Consider the following 25285-nt stretch of genomic DNA (forward strand, 5'->3'; position numbering starts at 1 on the left):
CACAATATAATGGAATATAATCAGGTGGAAGGGTTTTATGCATCACAGATGCTTTAAAAAAAATTTAAAGACTTTCAATACTAAATGAGTAAGCTCTTAAACTTGTTTGCATTTTCTGGAATTAACAATGTTCTTTGATGACAGGATGATGCCAAGCCACCTTACTCCTATGCACAGTTAATAGTTCAAGCCATCACAACAGCACCAGATAAACAGCTTACATTAAGTGGAATCTACACACACATCACAAAGAACTATCCATATTACAGGACAGCAGACAAAGGCTGGCAGGTAAACAAACATCAGTTTTCCAGGTACAAACAAAAATTGTGATGCAAGATTTCCTGTGTGGTTTCAAAGTCACTATACATTTCAGTAGAATATGGTGTTTTCTGTTTGCAGAAAATTTTACCTTTTTTGTTCTCGTTTCCTGCAGAATTCCATCCGACATAATCTTTCCCTGAATCGCTACTTTATTAAGGTACCACGTTCCCAGGAGGAGCCTGGGAAAGGCTCATTCTGGAGGATAGACCCTGCTTCTGAAAGCAAATTAACAGAGCAGGCCTTTAGGAAAAGAAGGCCAAGGGGTGTGCCCTGCTTCAGAACTCCCCTGGGACCTCTTTCTTCCAGGTAGGCAACTGCATGGAGTAATGTACAACAGTAAATGTAATCCTTAACCCACTTAAACTCGTAGTATCTCTTGAATTTGACACATTCCATTAAAGATGTAATTTATAACAGCATTCAGGTTTTAAAAAATCCATTCATTGTAATTTCAGTATTTTACCTAATGAGAGTCTATTGTACTGGAGTTTTATTTCCTGATTTGCATAGCCTAGTGAGTTAAATGCTGGTGCCCAGAATACTCAATGATTTTTTTCTTTGTGTGTTATTAGTGCAAGTGATTCTTGATTATAACTGTATAAGTACAGACTGGGAAATATATTTTTAAATTTGGTTTCATGCACTGGTGAGTTTCTTTGAACCCAGATTAAGAGTTTGCCAAGAAAAATGCCTTTTGGTTTATGTTCAGGCAAAATGTATAATTAGAATGCTGCTATTTAAAAGCGGTTTTATATAAAATTTTTATCCAGTAATACCGCTGTTGTAAAATGTTACGTAGCTACAACCCCTAAATATAGGAATGATGAAATGAGAACATTCAGACAGTGTTGTACAGCTGATGTCTTTCTAAATATAAAAAACTATTGAATTGCATTATGGATTGCATGGAGAGAAGAGGCATCCACTTACTGTGGTCTAGAAAGTTCTTTAGAGTGCCATCTGCTGGAATGTTAAATTGAAGAAAGAATGTAGGTTTAGCAAGTAACCATAGAAAAAATTGGGGGTGGGGGGTGGAGGGAGAGTTCTAATTTAAAACTGTGGTGCTTGTAATGATTTTGTGCAGACATGATGGTCAGAGGTGGCCTCACCTGTGACGCTCTTCTTTGCAACATGATTCATTGTGTAAGTATTTGTTGGTAATGCAATGATGAGAAACATATGTGGCATATGCTTAATATAACTGACCTCCATCCTTCAACCTGAATAAACTGAAAATGTGGGGTAGAAAATCTGGAAATGTAAAGATAAGCATGCTGACAATTCAGCAAAAGCAGAAAGATGATGAATAAAATGTGAGATACTAGTCTAGAAGTTAGCTATGCAAACAACATTCCACAGTCTGCTATCTTAACACAGATTTTAACCATTTAAAATAAATGAGTAGCATCTCCATTGAAATAGCAGAGAGTGCAATGTCATATTAATGTGCTGAGCAATTGTCCGCTGATATTGGTAGTAAAACTATAGACACAGACAAGGGAGCAGTGAACAATTAAGGAATATTAAGATGGTAGCTGTAGAATCTATAAAGTGTACAAAACAAATCAGTTTGGGGTTGTTTATTTTTAGTATTGACTTAAAACCAATTATAGGATAATTGCTTCCTAACTTGAGTCTTGATCTTTATTTTCACTGTGCTTATCCTTTTTTTAGCCCTTGGAGTTAATATATTATGAATGAAGGAGTTTTGTGTGCTATGGCTTCTGAATTAAACATTTGGTGGATTTTCTTGATTTGTGGACTGATAAATCTCAGCTAAACATATTCCGCCCCAAAAAGTGCAACTTGATGCTTGATACATTTTTTAAAAACCTTTTCCCATCTGAGCAACTCTCTGCAATCCCCATCATCATGTGATCGGATTAGACAACACATGGTTGGATGAGAAAAGAGCCCTTGCTGCAGGCGTAACTAGGATTGGGAGCGTACTGGATGACGGCAAAACCGGGCTGGATGCCACCTGAGGTAGTGGCTGCCCTGAATGTCCTGGCGCTGTGTTCAGCCTACAGCCAAAGCCATCTAGACACTAAAGACTGCATGTGACCTGACTCCATTGGGTGCATCCAGCAGTTTTGGATGTTTCACCACCGTTGGGACAAAGTTGCTGATCAACACAAGGCCCTAAAATCTCCTTCAGGAACTTCTGCCTCACAACGAGAGCCTCCTCATTCTCTCTGCCATTCCATCCGCACTGAGGAATTTCCTGCATAGGTTGTTGCTGTACACACTAAACTTCCTTTCCTCCTCCTGTCTAGACATGCCTTGGAGAAACATGTCCAGTTGTTACGTGGGTTTCCATTTTTTATTAAAACTTGAGAATCTACATTTTTAAAAACTGAAAAGAATTTCATGGACATTGTATCATCTGGAGATTATTGAACTTTGTGGGTGTTTTTTAAAAAGGAAGGTCAACAAAAGGTTGACCGGTAAACAAGTTTTTACTGGAACGCAAATGATTTCAAGTGAATATAGCAGGGGTAAAAACAAAGAGTGCTGGAAAAACTCAGCAGGCCTGGCAGCATCTGTGGAGAGAGAAGCAGAGTTAACGTTTCAGGTCAGTGCCCCTTCTTCAGAACTCACTGATCTGAAACGTTAACTCTGCTTTTCTCTCCACAGATGCTGCCAGACATGCTGAGTTTTTCCAGCACTTACTGTTTTTATTTCAGATTTCCAGCATCCGCAGTATTTTGCTTTTATAAATATAGCAGGGGGTTGTGTTGTGAAAAGACAGCATTTATGATTATCATAGGACTTGCCTGGAAAAAAAGCTGGTTTCATTTTGAACTGTTAAAAGCCAGCTGTTTTTTGGACTAAAAGAGGCAGTTGGAATTGGCCTGTTGACCTGCCAGGAGATCAGAAGAAAATCCAGACAACTGTTACCTCTCTTTGAAGAATCCCTGCTGTTGAAAAGCAAAAGCCTTTATGAAGTTGTACTGTTGCCTCCTGTATTTTGAAGAAATCCTGAATGTTTGCAGAAACTTTGCATCGTTAAAAGAACATTGCATTGAATGTGTGATAACTGAAACCTTTGCTGCACACCTGATGTAAGACCTATGTGAAGCCTTCTGTAGTTGAATTTCTTTGAGCGCCTACCTAAAGTGGGCTGCGCAGTGGTTAGCACTGCAGCCTCACAGCTCCAGGGACCCGGGTTCAATTCTGGGTACTGCCTGTGCGGAGTTTGCAAGTTCTCCCTGTGACCGCGTGGGTTTTCGCAGTGTGCTCCGGTTTCCTCCCACTGCCAAAGACTTGCAAGTGATAGGTAAATTGGCCATTGTAAATTGCCCCAAGTGTAGGTAGGTGGTAGGGAATATGGGATTAATGTAGGGTTAGTATAAATAGGTGGTTCTTGGTCGGCACAGACTCGGTGGGCCGAAGGGCCTGTTTCAGTGCTGTATCTCTAAATAAAACAGACTGTTCATCAACAGCACCTGAAAAGATTTGTAGTGACAGCCACTTATTCGCCTTTGGGACACGTCGCCAAAACAAAGGACTTGCATATCATCTCTGCAGTCTAAGTTACTTTTTATTATTTTTCTTTGTAACAGCCGTAAACGAAAATCCCTTTTTTTTCCCCCTGGTTAACTGGTTGTGTATGTGTGTTTGTGAGGGCTAGGATAAAAATAAGGGGCTTTAATATTTCAGTTCGTGTATATATTTGCTTCATTGTTGGTTAAGACTTGGTTTATAATAAATGGATAATTTTGTTGTTTATTAAAGAAACCTGGTTAGTGTGCTTTATTCTGCGGACAAATAGAGTATCTAATTGACTGTTCCGGTAAGTGGGAAAATTTATCGATTATGTTGTGACCTGTGGAGAAGTGGGACTGAATTAACAGTGCACTCCTCCCGCCTCGGTCGTAATATATTAATTGGGGACTTGTCCACGATTAACCCCAGTGCCGACGACATTCAATTGTAAGTGGAGTAATAATAGTTGAAAAACGAAAATAAAAGAAACAGGTTTCTTGTATAATAGGGTAAAGTCTACACCACCGGAATATCTTTAGCAGTTGCTGAGACTTTTCTGGGAAAGGCAGTTGTATCCTTCAGTGGCTTGCGAAGCTTAACCAAGATTAAACTAATGACATTGGCAGCATAATTGGGGTTAGAATTGAAATCAGGAACAAAAAAAGCAGATATAATTGAAGTAATAGCCCAATATTTGAAATTGGAAGAAGGCGGCAAATCGGAGGGTAGTGCAGTTGAACTAGCTAAGATTTGGTTACAGCTGAGGCAGCTTGAACTTGACAAGGAAAAAGAAATAGAACTAAGAAAACTTGAACAGGAAAAAGCACCAAGAAAACTCAAGCAGGAACAGGAAATAGAAAAACTTAAATTTGAGTTTGAAAAAGAAACGACAATGAAAAACCTGAGTTTGAGGAAAAGGAGAAGGAAAGACCAAGAGAAAGAGAGGGAAAGGAATTCAAATTGAGAGATGGAACTAAGACAAAGAGGTGGTCTTGACTCCAGTGAAAATTCTGGTCAGGAAGAATCTGTGTCCAGCCCAGGACCCAGCAAAAAGCTGTTTAAATTTATACAAGCTCTCTCTAAGTTTGAGGAAAGGGACGTAGAGGCATTTTATATCTTTTGAAATGATAGCCAAACAAATGGAATGGTCAAAGGAAAGCTGGACACTGCTTATGAAATGTAGGTTGATGGGCAGAGCTCAAGACGTTTGTGCCATGCTTTCTGAGGCAGCTTCTGCAGATTGAGATGGCAAAAAAGGCTATTCTTGCTGCGTATGAGTGGTCCCTGAAACTTACCAACAGAAGTTTCGTAACTTCCGGAGATTGGCTGAGCAGACTTATATAGATGATGAGAAAGTAAAGCAAATTAATTTTGATCGTTGGATACAGGCACTAAAGATGGAAGCCACGTATGAGAACCTTGGGGAACTAATTCTCCTGGAAGAACTTAAAAATTCACACCCTCCAGCAGTGAGAACTCAAGTAGCGAACCAGCAGATTTCAAGGGCCAGACTGGCAGGGAACATCTCTGACGATTTTGAGCTTGTGTATAAGCCCAAACCCTTTGTCCGTCACCGCCACATACACTAGAAGGTTTGGTTTAGTTTAGTTTAGTTTAGAGATACAGCACTGAAACAGGCCCTTCGGCCCACCGAGTCTGTGCCGACCATCAACCACCCATTTATACTAATCCTACACTAATCCCATATTCCTACCACATCCCCACCTGTCCCTATATTTCCCTACCACCTACCTACACTAGGGGCAATTTATAATGGCCAATTTACCTATCAACCTGCAAGTCTTTTGGCTTGTGGGAGGAAACCGGAGGAAACCCACGCAGACACGGAGAACTTGCAAACTCCACACAGGCAGTACCCAGAATTGAACCCGGGTCGCTGGAGCTGTGAGGCTGCGGTGCTAACCACTGCGCTGCCCCTGCGCCACTGTGCAGGTGGGAGAGTGAAAGGAAGAAAAGTAGCTGGGAGCAAGAAGGAACAGCAGGGAACGTCCCAGGATCCCCTCAGGCCAGATAGGAAGTTGCTGAGGGTGTAAGTGAGATCCGCAAGCCTAAGTGTTACCATTTTCACAAGGTGGGACATCTTCATTCAGAATGCTGGAAGTTGTGAGGTAAACCCATGGGACTTAATGTGGTACACAAAATCAATGCAGAGAAAGGGGCTCTTACTGAAGAGTACAGCAGATCAGACTGTAGCTCGGACGGCAACTATAAAGCCAAATACAAAAACCAATATGAGTGTAGGCGCCGACAATAAGATACCTGGAAGTTATAGAGAATTCTTTTCGTAAGGAAAAGCACAGTGGCGCAGTGGTTAGCACCGCAGCCTCACAGCTCCAGGGACCTGGATTCGATTCTGGGTACTGCCTGTGCGGAGTTTGCAAGTTCTCCCTGTGTCTGTGTGGGTTTCCTCCGGGTGCTCCGGTTTCCTCCCACATGCCAAAGACTTGCAGCTTGATAGGTTAATTGGCCATTATAAATTGCCCCTAGTATAGGTAGGTGGTAGGGTAATATATAGGGACAGGTGGGGATGTGGTAGGAATATGGGATTAGTGTAGGATTAGTATAAATGGGTGGTTGATGGTTGGCACAGACTCGGTGGGCCGAAGGGCCTGTTTCAGTGCTGTATCTCTAAACTAAACTAAACTCCTCCCTCAAGCGAGGCAGGCAAACCTATAGTTATACTAGGGATACAGGAGCAACCCAAACTCTTTTGCTAGGGAAAGGTATAATATTTCCACCAGAAAGCACACTGAATGCTAAAGTTTTAGTGAATGGCATTAGTTGGGAGTATATATCATACCTTTGTATCGGGTACACCTAGAGTGTGACCCAATGTCTGGGATGGGAACTGGAGCAGTTGTCCATAGTTTGCCAGTAGATGGAATTGACTTACTCCTGAGCAATGATTTGGCCAGAGCAAAAGTATTAGCTTCTCCTGTAGTCATAGAGAGACCTGGTGAAGTTAGAGACAGAACAGTTACAGGAGAAGGTTCCAGGAATATTTCCTTCGTGTGTAGTAACCCGAGCAATGACTAAACAAGTTCCATTGTCGGAGGTAAAATTGGCACCACAGACAGCCAAATATCTGATACTTTCTTTGGGGATTTAGATAATCCAAATGAAATGTTTAATAAATCTTCTGTGATCACAGCTCAGCAAGCTGATCCAGAGTTAAATAAAGTGCCACAATCAGCTCAAACAGAAGCTGAGGCAAAAGGAGTTCCAGAAGGCTATTATATTAAAAATGGGATTCTGATCAGGAAGTGGAGACCTCCTCAGACCTGCGGATGAAGAATGGACAGTAGTTCATCAGATAGCAGTACCACCAAAGTATCACCGGGAACTATTAAGGATAGCGCATGAAATTCCTATAGTGGGAGATGTGGGGATCCGGAAGACCAAATCACTTACAAGTTGACATTTTTACTGGCCAGATCTTTCCAAGTATGTGATGCGGTTTTGTAAAACATACCATACGCGCCAGATTTTGGGAAAACCACAACCTGCCATAAAATCGGCATCTCCTATTCCCATACCAGTTTTTGGGGAGCCATTTAGTAGGGTGTTGGTAGACTGTCGGACCTTTATCAAAACCAAAAACAGGACACCAATATATACTATCATGGATATAGCTAATCGGTTCCCGGAGGCCATTCCCTTGAGAACAATTTCTGCTAAGGTAGTGGTACAGAAATTAACCCAGTTCTTCACTAGATATGGATTACCAATTGAGATTCAGTCGGATCAAGGTTCCAATTTTATGTCTAAGATATTTCAAGAACTTATGGGTAATTTGGTTAAAACACAGTTAAAGTCTTCAGCACACCACCCACAGACACAGGGAGCTTTAGAAATGTACCATCAGACCCTCAAAACAATGATCAGGGCATACGGTCATGAATATACCCATGATTGGGATAAAGGGCTAGAATTTCTTTTATTTGCCACTAGAGAGTCACCTAATTAATCTACTGGTTTTAGTCCTTTTGAATTAGTTTATGGTCATGAGATAAAAGGTATTCTAAAACTAATTAAAAGGTTTATAGAACAGAGGGATGAATCTTCTGTACTAGATTATGTATCTGTGTTCCGAGAACAACTCACGAGAGCTTGCAACTTGGCTCAGGAACACCTTAAAGCATCCAAACCACTATGAAAACATACCAAGACCCAAACATTTCAACCAGGGGATGAAGTGTTAGTATTATTACCTTTACAGGGTGTACCATTAAAAGCACTGTTCAGTGGTCCGTATAAAGTAGTCAAAAGAGTGGGTAAAGTAAATTATTTGATTGACTCCCCAGATTGCTGGGAAAAGATTGGACCGTGTCATATCAATATGTTAAAGCAATATTATGGCTGGGAGGAGGATAAGCAAGCATACTATGTCAGGTAGTAGGGACAGTGAAGAATGAAATGGATAGTGAGGATGAGGCAGAAGGAGGCCTAGACAATTCTCAAAATGAACCTCCTACTATCCAGTTAGCTACTACTGAATTGCTAGGGAGATTGAACACTGCTTTCACGTTTAGATGCAGAACAACGAGAAGACCTAACAAGGCTACTCACAGCATTTAAGAGCCTGTAGGGATAAGCCAAGATGTGCCACACATGATGTGGATGTAGGGGAATCTGTTCCTATAAAACAGCATCCTCACTGCTTAAGTCCCGACAGACAGGCCTAAGTAAAAGCAGAAATCCTATAGATGCTGGAAAACCACCTAATTGAAGCCAGTCAAAGCAGCTGGAGCTCACCAATAGTACTAGTGCCTAAACCTGATGGTTCAACTAGACTTTGCATAGACTACAGAAAAGGTAATACAGTAACAAAAGCAGACTCCTACCCAATCGCTTGCTTGGAAGACTGTATTTATAGAGTGGGCAGTGCCATGTTTCTTACAAAGATAGATTTGTTAAAGGGATACTGGCAAGTTCCTTTAACACCCCGAGCTAAAGAAATATCAACTTTTGTCACACTGGACGGTCTTTACCAGTGCCGAGTGATGCCATTCAGGCTAAAAAAAAAAAAATGCCCCAGCGACCTTTCAGCCATTAATGAGTCATGTGATAGCCAGTGTTCCTAACTGTGTAGTTTATCTTGATGTGCTGGTATACAGTAACACTTGGAAGGACCACTTGAAACAGCTAGAAACTGTTTAAAATATTACAAGCAGCTGATTTAGTGGTAAAACTGGCCAAAAGCAAATTCGCAAAAGCTAGAGTGGCCTACCTCATGGATATAGTAGGGCAAGGACAAGTGTTGCCAAGAAAAACAAAAGTAAAAGCATTGGTGGAGTACCCTACCCCTAAGACTAAGTGAGAAATCATGAGGTTTTTGGGGATGTGTGGTTTCTACAGGAAGTTTGAAGCAAACTTCTGCACTGTAGCTTTTCCACTAACAGATTTGCTATAGAAAAAGAAAACCAGGGGAGTGCCAGGCATCTTTTGAAAAGCTGAAGGCCATTTTGACTAATGAACCAGTGTTGGCTGCTCCAAATTTCACTAAGCCCGTCATGGTAGCTATTGAAGCTAGTGACCTGGGGGTTGGTGCAGTCCTGTTACAAAATGATGAATCAGGCAAAGAAAGGCCAGTGGGATACTTTTCAAAAAATCTAAATTGACGCGAGAAAAGATATTACATCGTGGAAAAAGAAATGTTAGGTCTATTGTTGGCTGTTAAACATTTGAAGTCTATGTCCGCCACGCCTATAGAGAAACACTGGTATATACTGATCATAACCCACTAACTTTTGTGGAAAATTTTAAAATTCAGAATGCCAGAATTTTCTGATTGAGTTTACTGTTGGAGCCCTATCACTTAAAGATAGTCCACATTTCGGGAGAAAATAATGTTATTGCAGATGCTTTGTCACAAATCTAACTTTGAGCTATATGAATAAAGATGGTACAAAGCAAAATTGTATTAAATACAAGTAATGAATGAATGGGAGCATGAGTGTTTGAGAATGTGTTTGAAATGTTTTCAACTTCTGTTTTTTCTATACATGGTAATAAAACGCATTCAAAAATGGTGTTTCATTTCTCCAAGGGCAGAGATGTTATGTGGTTTTCCATTTTTTATTAAAACTTGAGAATCTACATATTTAAAAACTGAAAAGGATTTCATGGAATTGAATCATCTGGAGATTGTTGAACTTTGTGGGTGTTTTTTAAAAAGGAAGGTCTACCAAAGGTTGACCAATAAACAGGTTTTTTACTGGAACATACAGGATTTCAAGTAAACATAGGAGGTTGTGTTGCGACAAGACATGATTTATGATTATCATAGAATTTGCCTAGAAAAAAAGTTGGTTTCATTTTGAACTGTTAAAAGCCAGCTGTTTTTTGGACTAAAAGAGGCAGTTGGAATTGGCCTGTTGACCTGCCAGGAGATCAGAAGAAAATCCAGACAACTGTTACCTCTCTTTGAAGAATCCCTGCTGTTGAAAAGCAAAAGCCTTTATGAAGTTGTACTGTTGCCTCCTGTATTTTGAAGAAATCCTGAATGTTTGCAGAAACTTTGCATCGTTAAAAGAACATTGCATTGAATGTGTGATAACTGAAACCTTTGCTGCACACCTGATGTAAGACCTATGTGAAGCCTTCTGTAGTTGAATTTCTTTGAACGCCTACCCAAAACAGGCTGTTCATCAACATCGCCTGGAAAGATTTGCAGTGGCAGTCACCTTTTCGCCTTTGGGGCACGTCGCCAAAACAAAGGACATCCATATCATCTCTGCAGTCTAAGTTATTTTTATTCCTTCCATTTCCTTGTAACAGCTGTAAACAAAACCCCCTTTTTTTGTCACGGATAACTGGTCGTGTATGTGAGCGTTTGTGTGAGGGCTAGGATAAAAATAAGGGGCTTTAATATTTCAATTCGCATAGATATTTACTGAATTATTGGTTAAGACTTGGTTTATAATAAACTGATAATTTTGTTGCATATCAAAGAAAACTGGTTAATGTGCTTTATTCTGGCGACAAATAGAGTATCTAAGTGACTGTTTCAATGCGTGGGAAAATTTGTTAATATGTTGTGACCTGTAGAGAAGTGGGACTGAATTAACAGTGCACTCCTCACGTCAAGTTCGAAACACAGTAGAGGTGAACATCGGCAGTCAAAAGTCCTGTATTTGGGGATTGTCATAGAGTCGTACAGCATAGAAGCAGGCACTTCAGCCCACTGCGTCCATGCCGACCATAATGCCAATCTATACTAATCCCATCTGCCTGCATTAATTCCATATCCCTCTATGCCTTGCTCATTCACGTACCTGTCCAGATGCCTCTTAAATGTTGCTGCTGTTCCAGCCTCCACCACCTCAGGCAGCTCATTGCAGATACCCACTATTCTTTGTGTGAAAAATTTACCCCTTTGATCCCCTTTAAACTTCCTCCCTCTCACCTTAGATCTATGCCCTCTAGTTTTAGTCACCCCTACCATTGGAAACAGACTCTGGCTATCTACCCTATCTATGCCTCTCATAATTTTATATACCTCTATCATGTCCCCTGTCAGCCTCCTTCACTCCAGGGAAAACATTCCCAGCCTATCCAATCTCTCTTTATAACTCAACCCCTCCAAACCAGGCAACATCCTTGTGAATCTTTTCTGCACCCTCTCTAGCTTAATCACATCTTTTCTGTAGTGCGGCGACCAGAACTGCACACGGTACTCCAAATGCGGCCTAATCAACGTCATGTACAACTGTAACATGACGTCCCAACTCTTGTACTCAAGGCCTCGGCCAACGAAGGCAAGCATGCCATACGCCTTCTTCACCACCCTGTCTACCTGTGTTGCCACTTCCAGGGAACTATGTACTTGCACCTCAAGGTCTGTCTGCTCAAGAACACTCCCCAGGGCCCTGCCATTCACTGTATATGTCCTGCCCTGGTTTAACTTCCCAAAATGCATCACTTCACACTTGTCTGCGATAAATTCCATTTGCCAATCCCTTGCCCACTTTCCCAGTTGATCTATATCCTGTTGTAACCTTAGACAACCTTCACTGTCCACTATACCACCAATTTTGGTGTCATCTGCAAACTTACTAATCATGCCCCTTACATTCACATCCAAGTCATTAATATATATGACAAACAACAGAGGGCCCAGCACTGATCCCTGCGGCACACCACTGGTCACCGGCCTTCAATCTGAAAAACAACCCTCCACTACCACGCTCTGCCTCCTACCACCAAGCCAATTTTGTATCCAATTTGCTAGCTCACCCTGGATCCCATGTGTTTGAACCTTCTGGACCAGCCTACCATGTGGGACCTTGTCAAAGGCCTTGCTAAAATGCATGTAGACAATGTCCATCGCCCTGCCCTCGTCAATCCTCTTGGTCACCTCCTCGAAAAACTCAATCAAATTCGTGAGACGTGATTTCCCACGCACAAAGCCATGCTAGCTGTCCCTAATCAGACCATGCCTTTCCAGATGCATATAAATCCTGTCTCTCAGAATCCCTTCCAATAACTTTCCCACCACTGATGTAAGGCTCACCGGCCTGTAGTTCCCTGGCTTATCCCTGCTGCCCTTCTTAAATAAAGGCACAACATTAGCTATCCTCCAGTCTTCCGTTACCTCACCCGTGGCTAACAATGATACAAAAATCGCGACCAGGGCCCCAGCAATCTCCTCCTTTGCTTCCCATAGCATCCGAGGATACACCTGGTCAGGCCCTGGGGATTTATCCACCTTAATGCGCTTCAAAACCTCCAACATCTCCTCCTTTGTAATGTTGATATGCTCCAGGATATCGGTGTTCCCTCCCTTGAATTCACTAGCTTCCATGACCACCTCCATGGTAAATACGGATGAGAAATATTCATTTAAGACCTCGCCCATTTCCTGTGGCTCCACACATAGATTGCCACACTGATCCTTAAGGTGGCCTACTCTCTCCCAAGCTACCCTATTACTGTTAATATACTTATAGAATCTTTTAGGATTCTCCTTTATCTTATCTGCCAGGAAAATCTCTTGGCCCCTTTTTGCCCTCCTAATTTCCTTCTTAAGTGTAGCCTACACCATTAGAAATCTGAAGTGGGGATTGCAACAGAGTAGTGGCTTCCAGTGCCCTGCTGAGCCACCTCACAGATACCCAGGCCCTGTGATTATTCTGTTGACTGGAGAAAAATGTATTTTGCATTTACTTAACATTAGGTTGCAGCTCCTTATACACTATTTAAAAGAATTTCTTAACTTTTAGATGAATTTTAGTCCCAACACTACTGATTTTTGATCCTCTGACAGGTGAGGCTGGGGCAAGAAAATCTAACCTCACGGGTTTGCTATTGGCCTGCTTAAATGCTCCAATTGCCTCTCATCCTTGTTGCGCAAGCAGCCCTGTAGTGGGATCATCTGGTGTTTACCAGTATACTTGCAGCCTTGTGTGACTGGTAGGGGCTGCAGGAAGTTAATTGCATTGTTGGTGGGGGCAGGTGGGGAGCGGAACAATGATTTAGCTTTATTTTTATTTTGTACATACCTTAGATCTTAGTTTGGACAGAATATCTGTGCTAGTCATTTATTAGTGGTGCAATAGAAATGAAAGTATACTTAAAATAATTTTTTCTCTGTCTGTCAACCATATCTGCTGTTCTTTAAGTCAACATACTTTATTGCTTCCTCTGCTGGGTCATCCTAATGGGAATTTGGTTTTCATTTACACAAGCTCTACATGTGATGTACCTTAAGCAACAGATTTTGGTGTTGAGAGCTGAAATGATTAGATGACAAAATGGAGCGTCAAGCAGTACCATGCAGTATTCCAGTCCAAATATAGCTGCAGTGAAAATCCGTTAGGGCTTTTCGCAAACCTAAGCAGTTTAGCAGTCAAATAAACAAACTGCTATAAGTTATGTTGGTTTGACGTGTCTCTTTGGGAAAAACTCTATTGGATTATTACCTATAGCCATGCCCGAACTGAAGCGACAGTGTCAGTACAATGCGGGATACCACTTTAAGCTCTTGTTTTGTCCTGATCAGTTGAACAGAACTAGAAACCATTTGTTGATCCCAACTTGACCTTCAGACTTGAGTAGGCAGTGTTTTTTTAAAACCCTGTAAAGTTTTAAAATTATTTACAGCATCATTGTTTTGAAAATTCCTTGTGCATTTGCCAGTATAAAATTGCAGTTGGCTTTTACAAGAATTTGACCAACCCTGTTTTGGAATTTTTTTCCCCTTTTCTACTGAACATTTCCCATGAGTCATCTAGATAAGCCTCATTCCATATCTTTGAGCACCGTTGCATTAGTGCCTTTGTGAACTGAGATGAAATGCCCTTCTTAAACATTTTACATTTTGGTGCTTTTCATACAAGCTGGAATAACAGGATGAACCTGGAAACGCAACAAGCAGATGTATCATGGTGATCACTTGGAATGAAGAAAATTCTATTGAGAAATTGGTGGCCAAACTGCAGATTTTTACCATCTTATACATGCTCCAGCAACCTGATTCAGCAATACTGTGTGTGACTTGTGTAGAGATTGGTGAAGGCATTGACTGGAAGAGCTCCATAGGGAAAATAAATGGTGTGTGAAAGTTTGTCATGGCTATTCAATGAGCTTCTTGGATTGATTAAAATAAAATTGTTGAGCAGGTAGCAGTTCCCGGCAGAAATGAGAAGGTCTTGTTAAAGTACTGTTGTACTGCACAGATTATAACCTTGTAGAGACTTAACAACACACCTCTTTTGGTGTTGAGAATTTCGGAATTTGGCCCTGAAAAGGCTCTCCTCATTCGATTCAGTGGACTCCATCTCTTTGAATTTCTACTGAGCCTAAGGACCATAATGAGTTTGCTTTGCAGCTGTTGCTGGCAGTGGAAAGTAATGTTGAGCTTTCTTGAGGATTTCCTTTTCCAGATAGTTTTGCTACTTGTTTGCTCCAGCATAGATGAGATGAGATTACCAAGCCAAGAAGCTGAATGTTTAACTTAGTCTAGTTTTTGGGTCTTGACATATGGTGCATGGGTAATATCAAGCCCTGACTTTCTTTACAGTTGTTGGCATGGTCTTCCCAATGCCAGAGATGACGACACATTTGTTTGCCACTCCCAGTTTATATATCTGACAGCAGTAATTTGAGCTGCACTTGTTTCAGATGAGGATGTTTTAACCGCTCTGCAATGTAGTCAATAGAAGAGAAAAAAAATCCACCTTAATATCCAACACATCATTGCTAAAAGTGAAAAACCAGTTAAGCCATCTATAATACTGTGTAAGACTTCTGATGGGTTTGGGATAAAACAGGCATCCACTTAATATGGCTTGCACCCTCTTGGAAAAAAAAAAGTACACACCCAAGTGAGTATCTCAATGGGGTGACCATCCCAGAGGCTGCATAGCGGTCGAGGAAGACAGAGACAATGTTACCATAGTCACAGCCGGTCATGCTGTGGAAGAGGTAGAAAACCAATTGGAAGTATTCGATAGGGAGTTGCAGAAGAGACGGGCATGGATTTGGGAGGCTTCAGAGAAGTGGAGGTTGCAGATGCGGCAAGGGCAGAAGGTTTGAGGGTGAATTTTTTTGAAGAGAGAATGACATGGTTTTAAAAATGAGGAGTCAGTGCACTAGCACAGGGAGCCATTTACAACGTCAGGTAGCATGGGGGCCAGGAAAGGTGGTTGTATGGTCAACAATTTCATAGAAATGGGACGAATTTGATAATGAGCTTGAATGAGATAAAATGAGCCTGAAGAGGGCATGCATTTTTTTTTTATTTCACAGGATGTGGTCATTACTGGCAAAGCCAGCATTTATTGCCCATCTCTTATTGCTCTTGAGAAGATGGTGACGAGCTGTCGCCTTGAACTGCTGCAGTTCATGTGGTGTAGATACACCCACAGTGTTGATAGGAAGGAAGTTCCAGGATTTTGACCTAGCGACAGTGAAGGAGTGGTGATATAGTTCCAAGTCGGGGTGGTGTGTGGCTTGGAGGGGAACTTGCAGGTGGTGATCCCATGCATCTGCTGCCCTTGTCCTTCTAGGTGGTAGAAGTCGCAAGTTTGGAAAGTGCTTTTGAAGGATCCTTGGTGAATTGCTACAGTGCATTTTGTAGATGGTGCACACTGCTGCCACTGTGGATCAGTGGTGGAGGGAGTGGATGGGGTGCCAATTAAGCAGACTGCTTTGTCCTGGATGGTGTCGAGCTTTTTGAGTGTATTTGGAGCTGCACCCATCCAGGCAAGTGGAGAGTATTCCATCACACCCTCGCACACATTTTCTGGGCACCACACTATAGGAAGGATGTGATTGGAGAGGGTGCAGAGGAGATTCAGCAGGATGTTGCCTGGGCTGGAGCATTTCAGCTATGAAGAGAGACTGAAAAGGCTAGGGTTGTTTTCCTTGGAGCAAAGAAGGCTGAGGGGGGACATGATTCAGGTATACAAAATTATGAGGGGCATTGAAAGGTTAGATAGGAAGAAACTTTTTCCCTTAGTGGAGGGGTCAATAACCAGGGGGCATAGATTTAAGGTAAGGGGCAGGATGTTTAGAGGAGATTTGAGGAAAAACAATTTCACCCAGAGGGTGGTTGGAATCTGGAACGCACTGCCTGAAGAGGTGGTAGAGGCAGGAACCCTCACAACATTTAAGAAATATTTAGGTGAGCACTTGAAACGCCATAGCATACAAGGCTACGGGCCAAGTGCTGGAAAATGGGATTAGAATAGATAGGTGCTTGATGGCCGGCAGAGACGTGATGGGCCGAAGGGCCTGTTTCTGTGTTGTATAACTCTGTGACTCCTGACTTGTGCCTTGTAGATGGTGGACAGGCTTTGGGGAGTCAGGAGGTGAGTTACTCACTGCAAAATTCCCAGCCTCTGACCTGTTCCTGTAGCCACAGTACTTATATGGCACAGTACTTAGTTGGGTTGGGGGAGCAAATGGAGAGATACTGGATGAGACCCAGGAGGAGGTTTGGCTTAGTGGACAAGGGGAAGAGAAGAAGCAGCATAAGTAGCTGAATTGATGGTCTTTATTTTGGTAACGAAGAAGCCCATGAGCTCCTCAGTCTTGTTATAGGCTAGGGTGGAGGGGGTAGGAGGAAGGGTTTAAGGAGATGTTTGGTAGTGGAGAAAAGCTGGCAGTTTCTTTGCTTTCCAGGATGAACTTAAAGTAGTGGGTAGTTTGGGCAGAGGCAAGTGATAGAACACAATGTGGCCCAGCGCGACCTGGTGCTGGATGGTTGTGCGCCAGATACACTCATATCAGCACCTCTAGGACTTGAGGGAGCAAAAATCAAACTTTCTTGTGCCTGATCTTGATTTGTTTAATTGGATTGCTATCCTTTGGCACTTTTGTTACTCATTTATTCTGAATTTGTCAGCAGCCATGCCTTAGCTGTGGAGATGCAGCAGGTGATCATTTTCTTAAGACAACAGGTATGGAAGTTGGGCCCAATGTTAATGTTATGTGGCTAACTTTCATCAGTTCTTGGAACATGTTTAAAAAAATATGGTATTTGAAAACTCTTCTTGAAATTATATCTGGTGAGTCATGATGGGACCGTTTACTAGTAGGACTTGGTTCTGGAAATGGTCTTACCTGTCACCTAGTGTTCTGATTTTTGGCTAATCTCCTTGAAAGGAGAGTCTTATTTGCCGGAAGTCTTATTTGCTTGCATTTTTCGGCACTAAATCTGCCAGATCAAGTCTGGATCTTTTTGATGAGATGAGTCACCAGTTTGGGGTAATACCCTCCTCCTTAAGGCTATTCCAGTTGGTCAGGTTAGGTCACAAAACAGGTGTGTTCTTTTTAAGTTACGATTGAAATCATGCATAAACATAGGCTGATGATCAAATGTAATAGCTGCTGCTTGCTTTCTTTACAGCACCACTTTATATGGTGCTTGTATCTTTCGTACCTCTGTAGTTTGGATCACAAGACAGCAATGATCGTGTACCTCAGCAGAAGCTTGCAATCCAAGCTACTAAAGATAGATTTAGAAGGGCCCTAGGAAGTCTTTAATTTATCTTGTGCCTCATCTTTCTGAAACATCTCAAAGACCTTGCATACAAACATACAAATTAGGAGCAGGAGTAGGCCGTTCGGCCCCTCGAGCCTGCTGTGCCATTTGATAAGATCGTGTCTGATCTGATTGTGGCCTCAACTCTACTTTCCTTTTGGAGAGAGAAAATTTCTCCTCAACTCCATCTTAAATGGGCGACCTGTTATTTTTAAACTGTGTCCCCTGGTTCTAGTCTCTCTCATAAGGAGAAACAGCCTCTCAGCATTCACCCTGTCAAGTCCCCCCAAGATCTTGTATGTTTCAATATGCAAAATTCCATTTGATACAAGCCCAACCTGTCCAGCCTTTCCTCATAAGATAACCTCTTCATCCCAGGAATCAGTTGAGGGAACCTTCTCTGACCTGCTAATGCAATTATATCCCTCCTTAAGTAAGGAGGCCAAAACTGTTTACCAGTTTTGTCCAACGTATGGCCCACTGGCCAGGATCCGGTCCACCAAAGGTTTTCATACGGCCTGCGGGTGTAAAGTGCACCTGGGGCAGTTCCTCACCTCGCCAGGGGTCCATTACTGGAGGTGAGAAATTTCCCATTGTCAGACCAGCTTTTAAAAAAAGATCGCAAGTCAGTTTCTCAGCTGACAGCTGTTGTAACGGGAACAGCAGCTTCTGAACTCTGTACAGATTCGGGGACTTCTGGGCAGTTCCGACTTTTTTTTAAGAGCCCGCTGGAAAGCACCGAATCAGTCCGAAGTTCAGAAACCGCTGTTCCCAATGTCAGTACCTGTCAGCTGTGAAACCGACTTGCGATCTTTTAAAATAAAAACTGACCAACCATCTGCTGAGCGTTCCTGCTCTCTGCAACTGTCAGAGAGAAAGGGGGTCAGAGAGAAAGGGGGTCAGAGAGAAAGGGGGTCAGAGAGAAAGGGGGTCAGAGAGAAAGGGGGTCAGAGAGAAAGGGGGTCAGAGAGAAAGGGGGTCAGAGAGAAAGGGGGTCAGAGAGAAAGGGGGGGACAGAGAGAAAGGGGGTCAGAGAGAGAGGGAGAGAGAAATGGGGGGGGACAGAGAGAGAGGGAGAGAGAAAAGGGGGGGGGACAGAGAGAGGGAGAGAGAAAAGGGGGGGGGACAGAGAAAGGGAGAGAGAAAAGGGGGGGGACAGAGAGAGGGAGAGAGAAAAGGGGGGGGACAGAGAGAGGGAGAGAGAAAGGGGGGGGACAGAGAGAGGGAGAGAGAAAGGGGGGGGGGACAGAGAGAGGGAGAGAGAAAGGGGGGGAACAGAGAGAGGGAGAGAGAAAGGGGGGGGACAGAGAGAGGGAGAGAGAAAGGGGGGGGACAGAGAGAGGGCGAGGGAAGGAGAGGAAGAGGGAAGGGGGGTGAGAGAGAGGGAAGACTGGGGACAAAGAAAGAGAAAGGGGGAGAAGGAGAGTGCAGGATGGAGAGAGAGAGAAAAGAGGATGGAGAGAGAGCGAGGCGGGGCAAGGAGAAAGGGGGATGGAGAGAGAGGGGGTCACGGAGATGGGTGGGGTATGGAGAGAGAGAGGGGGACGGAGGGAGGGCGATGGGGAGGGGAACAGAGAGTGCGATGACGACACAGTTGGGGTGTGGGCGGGGGTGGGGAAGAGTACCCAGAGTTTGTGGGGGGGACATGGGGAGGGGCAGAGAGAGAGAGACTCATCAAGATCACTCCTGACAATGGTGTCTCTCTGGAATACTCTGCATTGCTACATCAAGTGTGCAGGCAAACATTGACGACTTGTGCAAGCGCAGAAATGCCAATTATCTCAGAGTGTCCAAAATAGTGATGAGAATGTAAGTCAATACATTAGTTTTCTCATTTAAAGTTTCTTCACAAACATTTACATTTTTTGTTGTTTTGAATAATAGGTAAATTTCTGATGTCTTTATCTTTCTGAAATTGTCTCACCGGCCCCCCATGTAAGCCAAAAATTGTAATGTGGTTCCCCCATGTGAAAAGGATGGACAAGCCTGCTGTACACAGTACTCCATAAGTGGTCTCAACGACAATCTGTGGAACTGTAGCAAAACATCTCTACTTTTGTATTCCAACCCCCTTGCAATAAACAACAATATTCCATTTGCCGTCCTAATCACTTGCTGTACCTGCATACTAATGTCTTGTGATTCATGTACCAGGTCAGCCAGATCCCCCTCTACTGCAGAGTTCTGCAGTCTCTCTCCATTTAAATAACATATTGCTTTTCTATTCTTCCTGCCAAAGTGGACAAGTTCACATTATACTTCATCTGGCAAATTTTTGCCCACTCGTTTAACCTATCTAAATCCCTTTGCAGACTCCTTATATCCTCCTCACAACTTGCTCTCCTACCAACCAATCTTTGTGTCATCAGCAAACTTAGCAACCATACATTCGGTCCCTTCATCCAAGTCATTTATATAGATTGTAAATAGTTGAGGCCCCAGCATTGATCCATGTGGCACTCTACTGCTTACTGCTTGCCAACCCAAAAATGCCCCATTTACCCACTCTCTGCTTTCTGTTAGCTGACCAATCCTCTATCCATGCTAATATGTTGCCCCCTACACCATGAGCTCTTATTTTGTGTAGTACAGTTTTCTTGCTGCAATTGTGCAGGGTGAGAGCACATTTGAAGTACTGTGTGCACTTTTGGTCTCCATATTTAAGAAAGGATATACATTGGATACAGTGAAGGTTCACTAAATTGGTTCCTGGGATAAGGGGGTTGACCTATGATGAGAGGCTGAGTAAATTGGCCCTATACACTCTGGAGTTTAGAAGAATGAGGCAAGCTCTTTGAAACACACAGGATTCTAGACGGACTGCATAGGGTAGGCACAGAGGTTGCTTCCACTGGTAGAGGAATCTGAAACACGAGCACAGTCTTGGGATAAGAGGCCAATCATTTAGGACTGAGATGAGGAGAAATTACTTCACTCAAAGGGTTGTGAATCTTTGGCATTCTCTACCCCAGAGGGTTGTAGATGCTCCATCAGTGAATACATTTAAGCCTGAGATAGACAGATTTTTGGGGTCTCAGGGAATCGAGGGATATGGCGAGCGGGCGGGCAATTGGAGTTAAAGCCTAAGATCAGCCATGATCATATTGAATGGCAGCAGGTTCGATGAGCCATATGGTCTACTCCTGCTCCTATTTCTTGTGTAGTAAACTTTGATGTGTCACCTTATTAAATGCCTTTTGGAAATCCAAGTACACCACATGTACAGGTTCTCCTTTATCCACATTGCTTGTTACTTCCTTAAATAACTCTTAATAAATTAGTCAAACGCGATTTCCCTTTCACAAAACTATGTTGACTTTGCCTGATTGCATTTAGATTTTCTAAGTGCCCTGTTATAACCTCCTTAATAATAGATTCTAGCATTTTCGCTATGACAAGTTAGGCGAACTGACCTGGAGTTCCCTGCTTTCTGTCTCCGTCCTTTCTTGAATAGAGGAGTTACATTCGCTATTTTCTAATTTGATGGGACCTTTCCAGAATCTAGGGAATTCTGGAAAATTAGAACCAATGCATCTAGTAACTCTGCAGCGACTTGTTTTAAGAGCATAGGATGAAGTCCATCAGATACAGGGGGCTTGTCGGCTTTTAGTTTTAATAGTTTTCTCAGCACCCTTTCCCTGATGATTGTAATTGTTTTAAGTTCCTTTCTCCCTTTCACTTCTTTATTTGCAAGTATTTCTGGGTGACCACTTGATTTACAAATATTCCTTCACAGTCAATTAATTCCTTCCAAATGTAGTGACTGTTACGCACAAAAGACCCCACAGACTGCAATGAGAATGAATGTATCTTTATGAAAATGAGTTTTTGCTGAGATTGTTTGAGAGGAATGTTGTTGAGGAAAGCAGGAGAATTTCCTCTTTGAGTCATTACATAAAATTATTTTCATAATTTGCAGCACAAACTGACATTTTGGCCCAACAGGCCAATGATGTTTATGCTGTGCGCGAATAATTTTATGAAGTATTTAATATTCATATAAACAGGCAATTGAGATCTCAGTTTAACCTTTCATCTGAAGGATTGACAATCCTATAATGCAATACTATCTTGAGGCTGTTCTGGAGTTGTTAGCTTTGATTATGCTGAACTGCTGGAATGGGTGTGGAACCCATAACATGACAGAGTGGTACCAACTGAATTAAACTGATCCATTTTAATGAATAAAATATTCTACATATCAAATAGTTCCCAGTAAAGCTCAATTTCTGGGTTCATAGTTATTGTGGCTGCATACATAGGCACTGGCTGAAAAAACTTTTCAAGAGCAATCTTTTCAAAAATGTATTCACTTCTTCCCTAACCCTTAATAAAAATGTAATTGAGAAATACTCCCAATAATATGTGGAAGGAAGAAAAAATTCTGATCATTCCAATATCATCACCTCTATGTCACAACGTTCGGGGTTCAAGACCCAGACTTGAGCACAAAAATCAAGGCTGACACTCCAGTACAGTATTGAGGGAGTGCTGCACTGTCTGAGGTGCTGTCTTTGGGATGAGACATTAAACCAAGGCCTCGCTTGCCCCCTCAGTTGGACATAACAGATCCCTTGGCAGTATTTTGAAGAGGAGAGGAGTTATCCCTGGTGTCCTGGCTAATATTTATCCCTCAATAAACATCACAAAAACAGATTATCTGGTTATTATCACATTGCTATTTGTGGGAGCTTGCCGTGTGCAAATTGACTGCTACGTTTACTGCATTACAACAGCGACTACGCTTCAAAACATTGGCTGTAAAGCATTTCGAAACGGCCGATGGTTGTGAAAAGCACTATTTTTTATTCGTTTGTGAGATGTGGGTGTCACTAACTAGGCCAGCATTTGTTGCCCATCCCTAATTGCCCTTGAACTGAGTGGCTTGCTAGGCCATTTCGAGGGCATGTAAGAGTCAACCACATTTCTGTGGGTCTGGAGTCAGATGTAGGCCAGACCAGGTAAGGGCAGCAGATTTCCTTCCCTAAAGCACTTTAGTGAACCAGATGGGTTTTTACAACAATCGACAATGGTTTGTTTCATGGTCACCATTAGACTAGTTTTTTTTAAAATTCCAGATTTATTAATTGAATTCAAATTTCACCATCTGCCATGATGGGATTCAAATCCATGTCCCCAAAGCATTAGCCTAGACTCTGGATTACTAGTCCAGTGACATTACCCTATGCCACCACCTCCCCGGTCATTTTTCTTTGAGCTGTAGTCATGTAAAACTTGCTGTAGTAAACCGAGTACTACAGTTTGCATGAAGGAGCCATTGGTCAGAATGTGATCTGGATACATGCACAATGTGCAGCATGTATCCAGTTTATGTACTAATATTGACTTGCATGCTGTAATGTTGACATTCAACTTGCTATCACTGTTCCAAGGATTAAACCAAGTTTGAAATAGATTGAATTATTTAGGAGTGTAACTTCTGATTGTTGTTTTGAGCATAGAAAGTGTTTGAGGAAATATTTGATTCGGAGTACCAATTGATTCACACATTAGTATTATCAGGATCTTCCAACATCTATTTAAGCTTTAGTTTGTCAAATGAAGTTGAGCTTATTGGTCACTATTAAACTGTCAGTCCATAATAATGTTTTCTTGGTATGTACTTAAGTGATGCTCATATTGTTTTTTTTAAACCTTCTGCCACAGAAGTGCACCAGCCTCGCCAAGCCACCCTGGTGTGTTTTCATCCCATTCCAGTGGTGTACAGACTCCAGAGAGCCTGTCAAGGGAAGGCTCTCCAGTCCCCACAGATCATGAATCCAACACTGTTCAACCTAAGTTAGCAGTAATACAAGAGGCAAGATATGCTCAGAGCGCACCAGGTGAGTGCTCAACAAATCCAAATTTATAAGCTAATGCATTATTAATTAAGCCATGATTGAGGAGGGGATGTTATTTTATGCAATAGAAATCTTTTGCTTCTTAATCTAGTTTGAAACTGCTTTTTCCTCTTTCCAAGTAGGACTTGAATCAGATTTTAATTCTTGTTTTGGTTGTAGCATACAGATGGCTTGTTGCATTCTTGTTGGGTTGAAACCCCTAGCCATTCAAACTGTAAAATGTCTGACATGAGCTGCAATCTATGAAACAGTTGAAAATAAACTAAACTTCCTTTCTTTTACGCAAAAATTAAAGACAAGTGGTAAAATCTGCATTTCATATTCCATGATTATAGAAATCATGCTGGATAAAACTGAGCATCTTATTTGTTTTGATAGTGGGTTAGCAATGTTATGTTCCAACCGAGGCGGGAGGAGTGCACTGTCTTTCTTTAGTTCCACTTCTCCACGGGTCACAACATATATTTAAATGTTTACCCAGTTACTGATATGGCCAATTATATTCTGTTTTTATTTCAGAATAAAATACACCAACCAGATTTCTTTAATAAACAACAAAATTATTAATTTATTATAAAACAAAACTTAGTCAATAAAGATGCAAAGCTTTAACAGACTTTGAAATCTGACAGTAAATATATATATATATTCTAAATACCTGACACACACACACACTGGTTAAAGGAAAAATAAATAAGGTTTCTCTGCAGAGATCTTTTTTTACAAAAAAGAATACTTTGGCCAAATACTTGTTAACTCTTGAAGGAAATGGAGAACATTTGTAGTGATATCAGTTGTCCCTTTATTCTGACGTCCTAAGTACGGGTAGACGGCTCTCACTGGGATCTTTCTGAAGCAGTTCTTTTCAAGCAGCATTGAGGATTAATCTGGCAGGCTTTCCAGGAGAAATGCAGCATGAGGTCTTTCAGCTATCACACCGGATTCGCAGGGTTTCTCAGAGAGGTGGAGAAAAGATGAACTGTTGTCTTCTCTTAGCAGGCTGACCTCAAACTGACTCAAAACAGTATTCAAAAATGAAACCAACTCTTGACCATCATAAATCTTGACATATCACTTCTCTAAACAACTCCCATAGTCAGGCACCTGCTGTTTACTTAGCTGAAGACAGGTGACTTCCAGTAAGTGTTTTTAAACAAAGTCCTTCCAGTGACTTTAAAAAAAAAATGAAGTCCAGCATCTATAGAATCACTTCAGTCGTCCAAAGGAATCCATCTCTACCTTCTTCAACCACGAGTACTCAAAAAATATTTTTAAAAAGAAGCTCTTTCATAACAGTTGTTGTAATGGAGATTTGTTAGTCTTGTCAAATCATGGTGCCACATGATCACATCCATTATCCCAACCAAATGTCCTTCAAATAAAAACTGTAAATATTTGCTACTTGCCGCAAAATCCAGTACTGCACAAGGAAAGGGAATTAACTTCCCCCTCAACGCTGGTTGTCAATTCTTCCATTGTATCAAAGTCTTAATCTATATTTCAACAAAACAGTTGCATTGAAACCTCATTCCAGTATCTATGGCTTGCGTATCAACCCCTCCCTCCCTCCATAAACATTTGGTTTGTATGGATGGTCAAG

The 25285-nt window shown here is 41.9% G+C and overlaps 1 protein-coding gene across 2 annotated transcripts in view; it reads left to right on the top strand.

Annotated features, from left to right (window-relative positions):
- The window catches only part of foxk2b (forkhead box K2b), a 116876-nt gene that overhangs the window by 68456 nt on the left and 23135 nt on the right, over positions 1–25285 (top strand). For both annotated transcript variants that reach the window (XM_068057987.1, XM_068057986.1), the window contains exons 4-6: positions 145–291; positions 437–630; positions 23492–23667. In XM_068057987.1, coding sequence (XP_067914088.1) covers positions 145–291; positions 437–630; positions 23492–23667 — 517 coding nt within the window. The remainder of the gene's footprint in view (positions 1–144; positions 292–436; positions 631–23491; positions 23668–25285) is intronic.

The sequence above is a fragment of the Heterodontus francisci genome, chromosome 26 (assembly GCF_036365525.1).
Source record: "Heterodontus francisci isolate sHetFra1 chromosome 26, sHetFra1.hap1, whole genome shotgun sequence".
Taxonomy (NCBI): Eukaryota; Metazoa; Chordata; class Chondrichthyes; order Heterodontiformes; family Heterodontidae; genus Heterodontus; species Heterodontus francisci.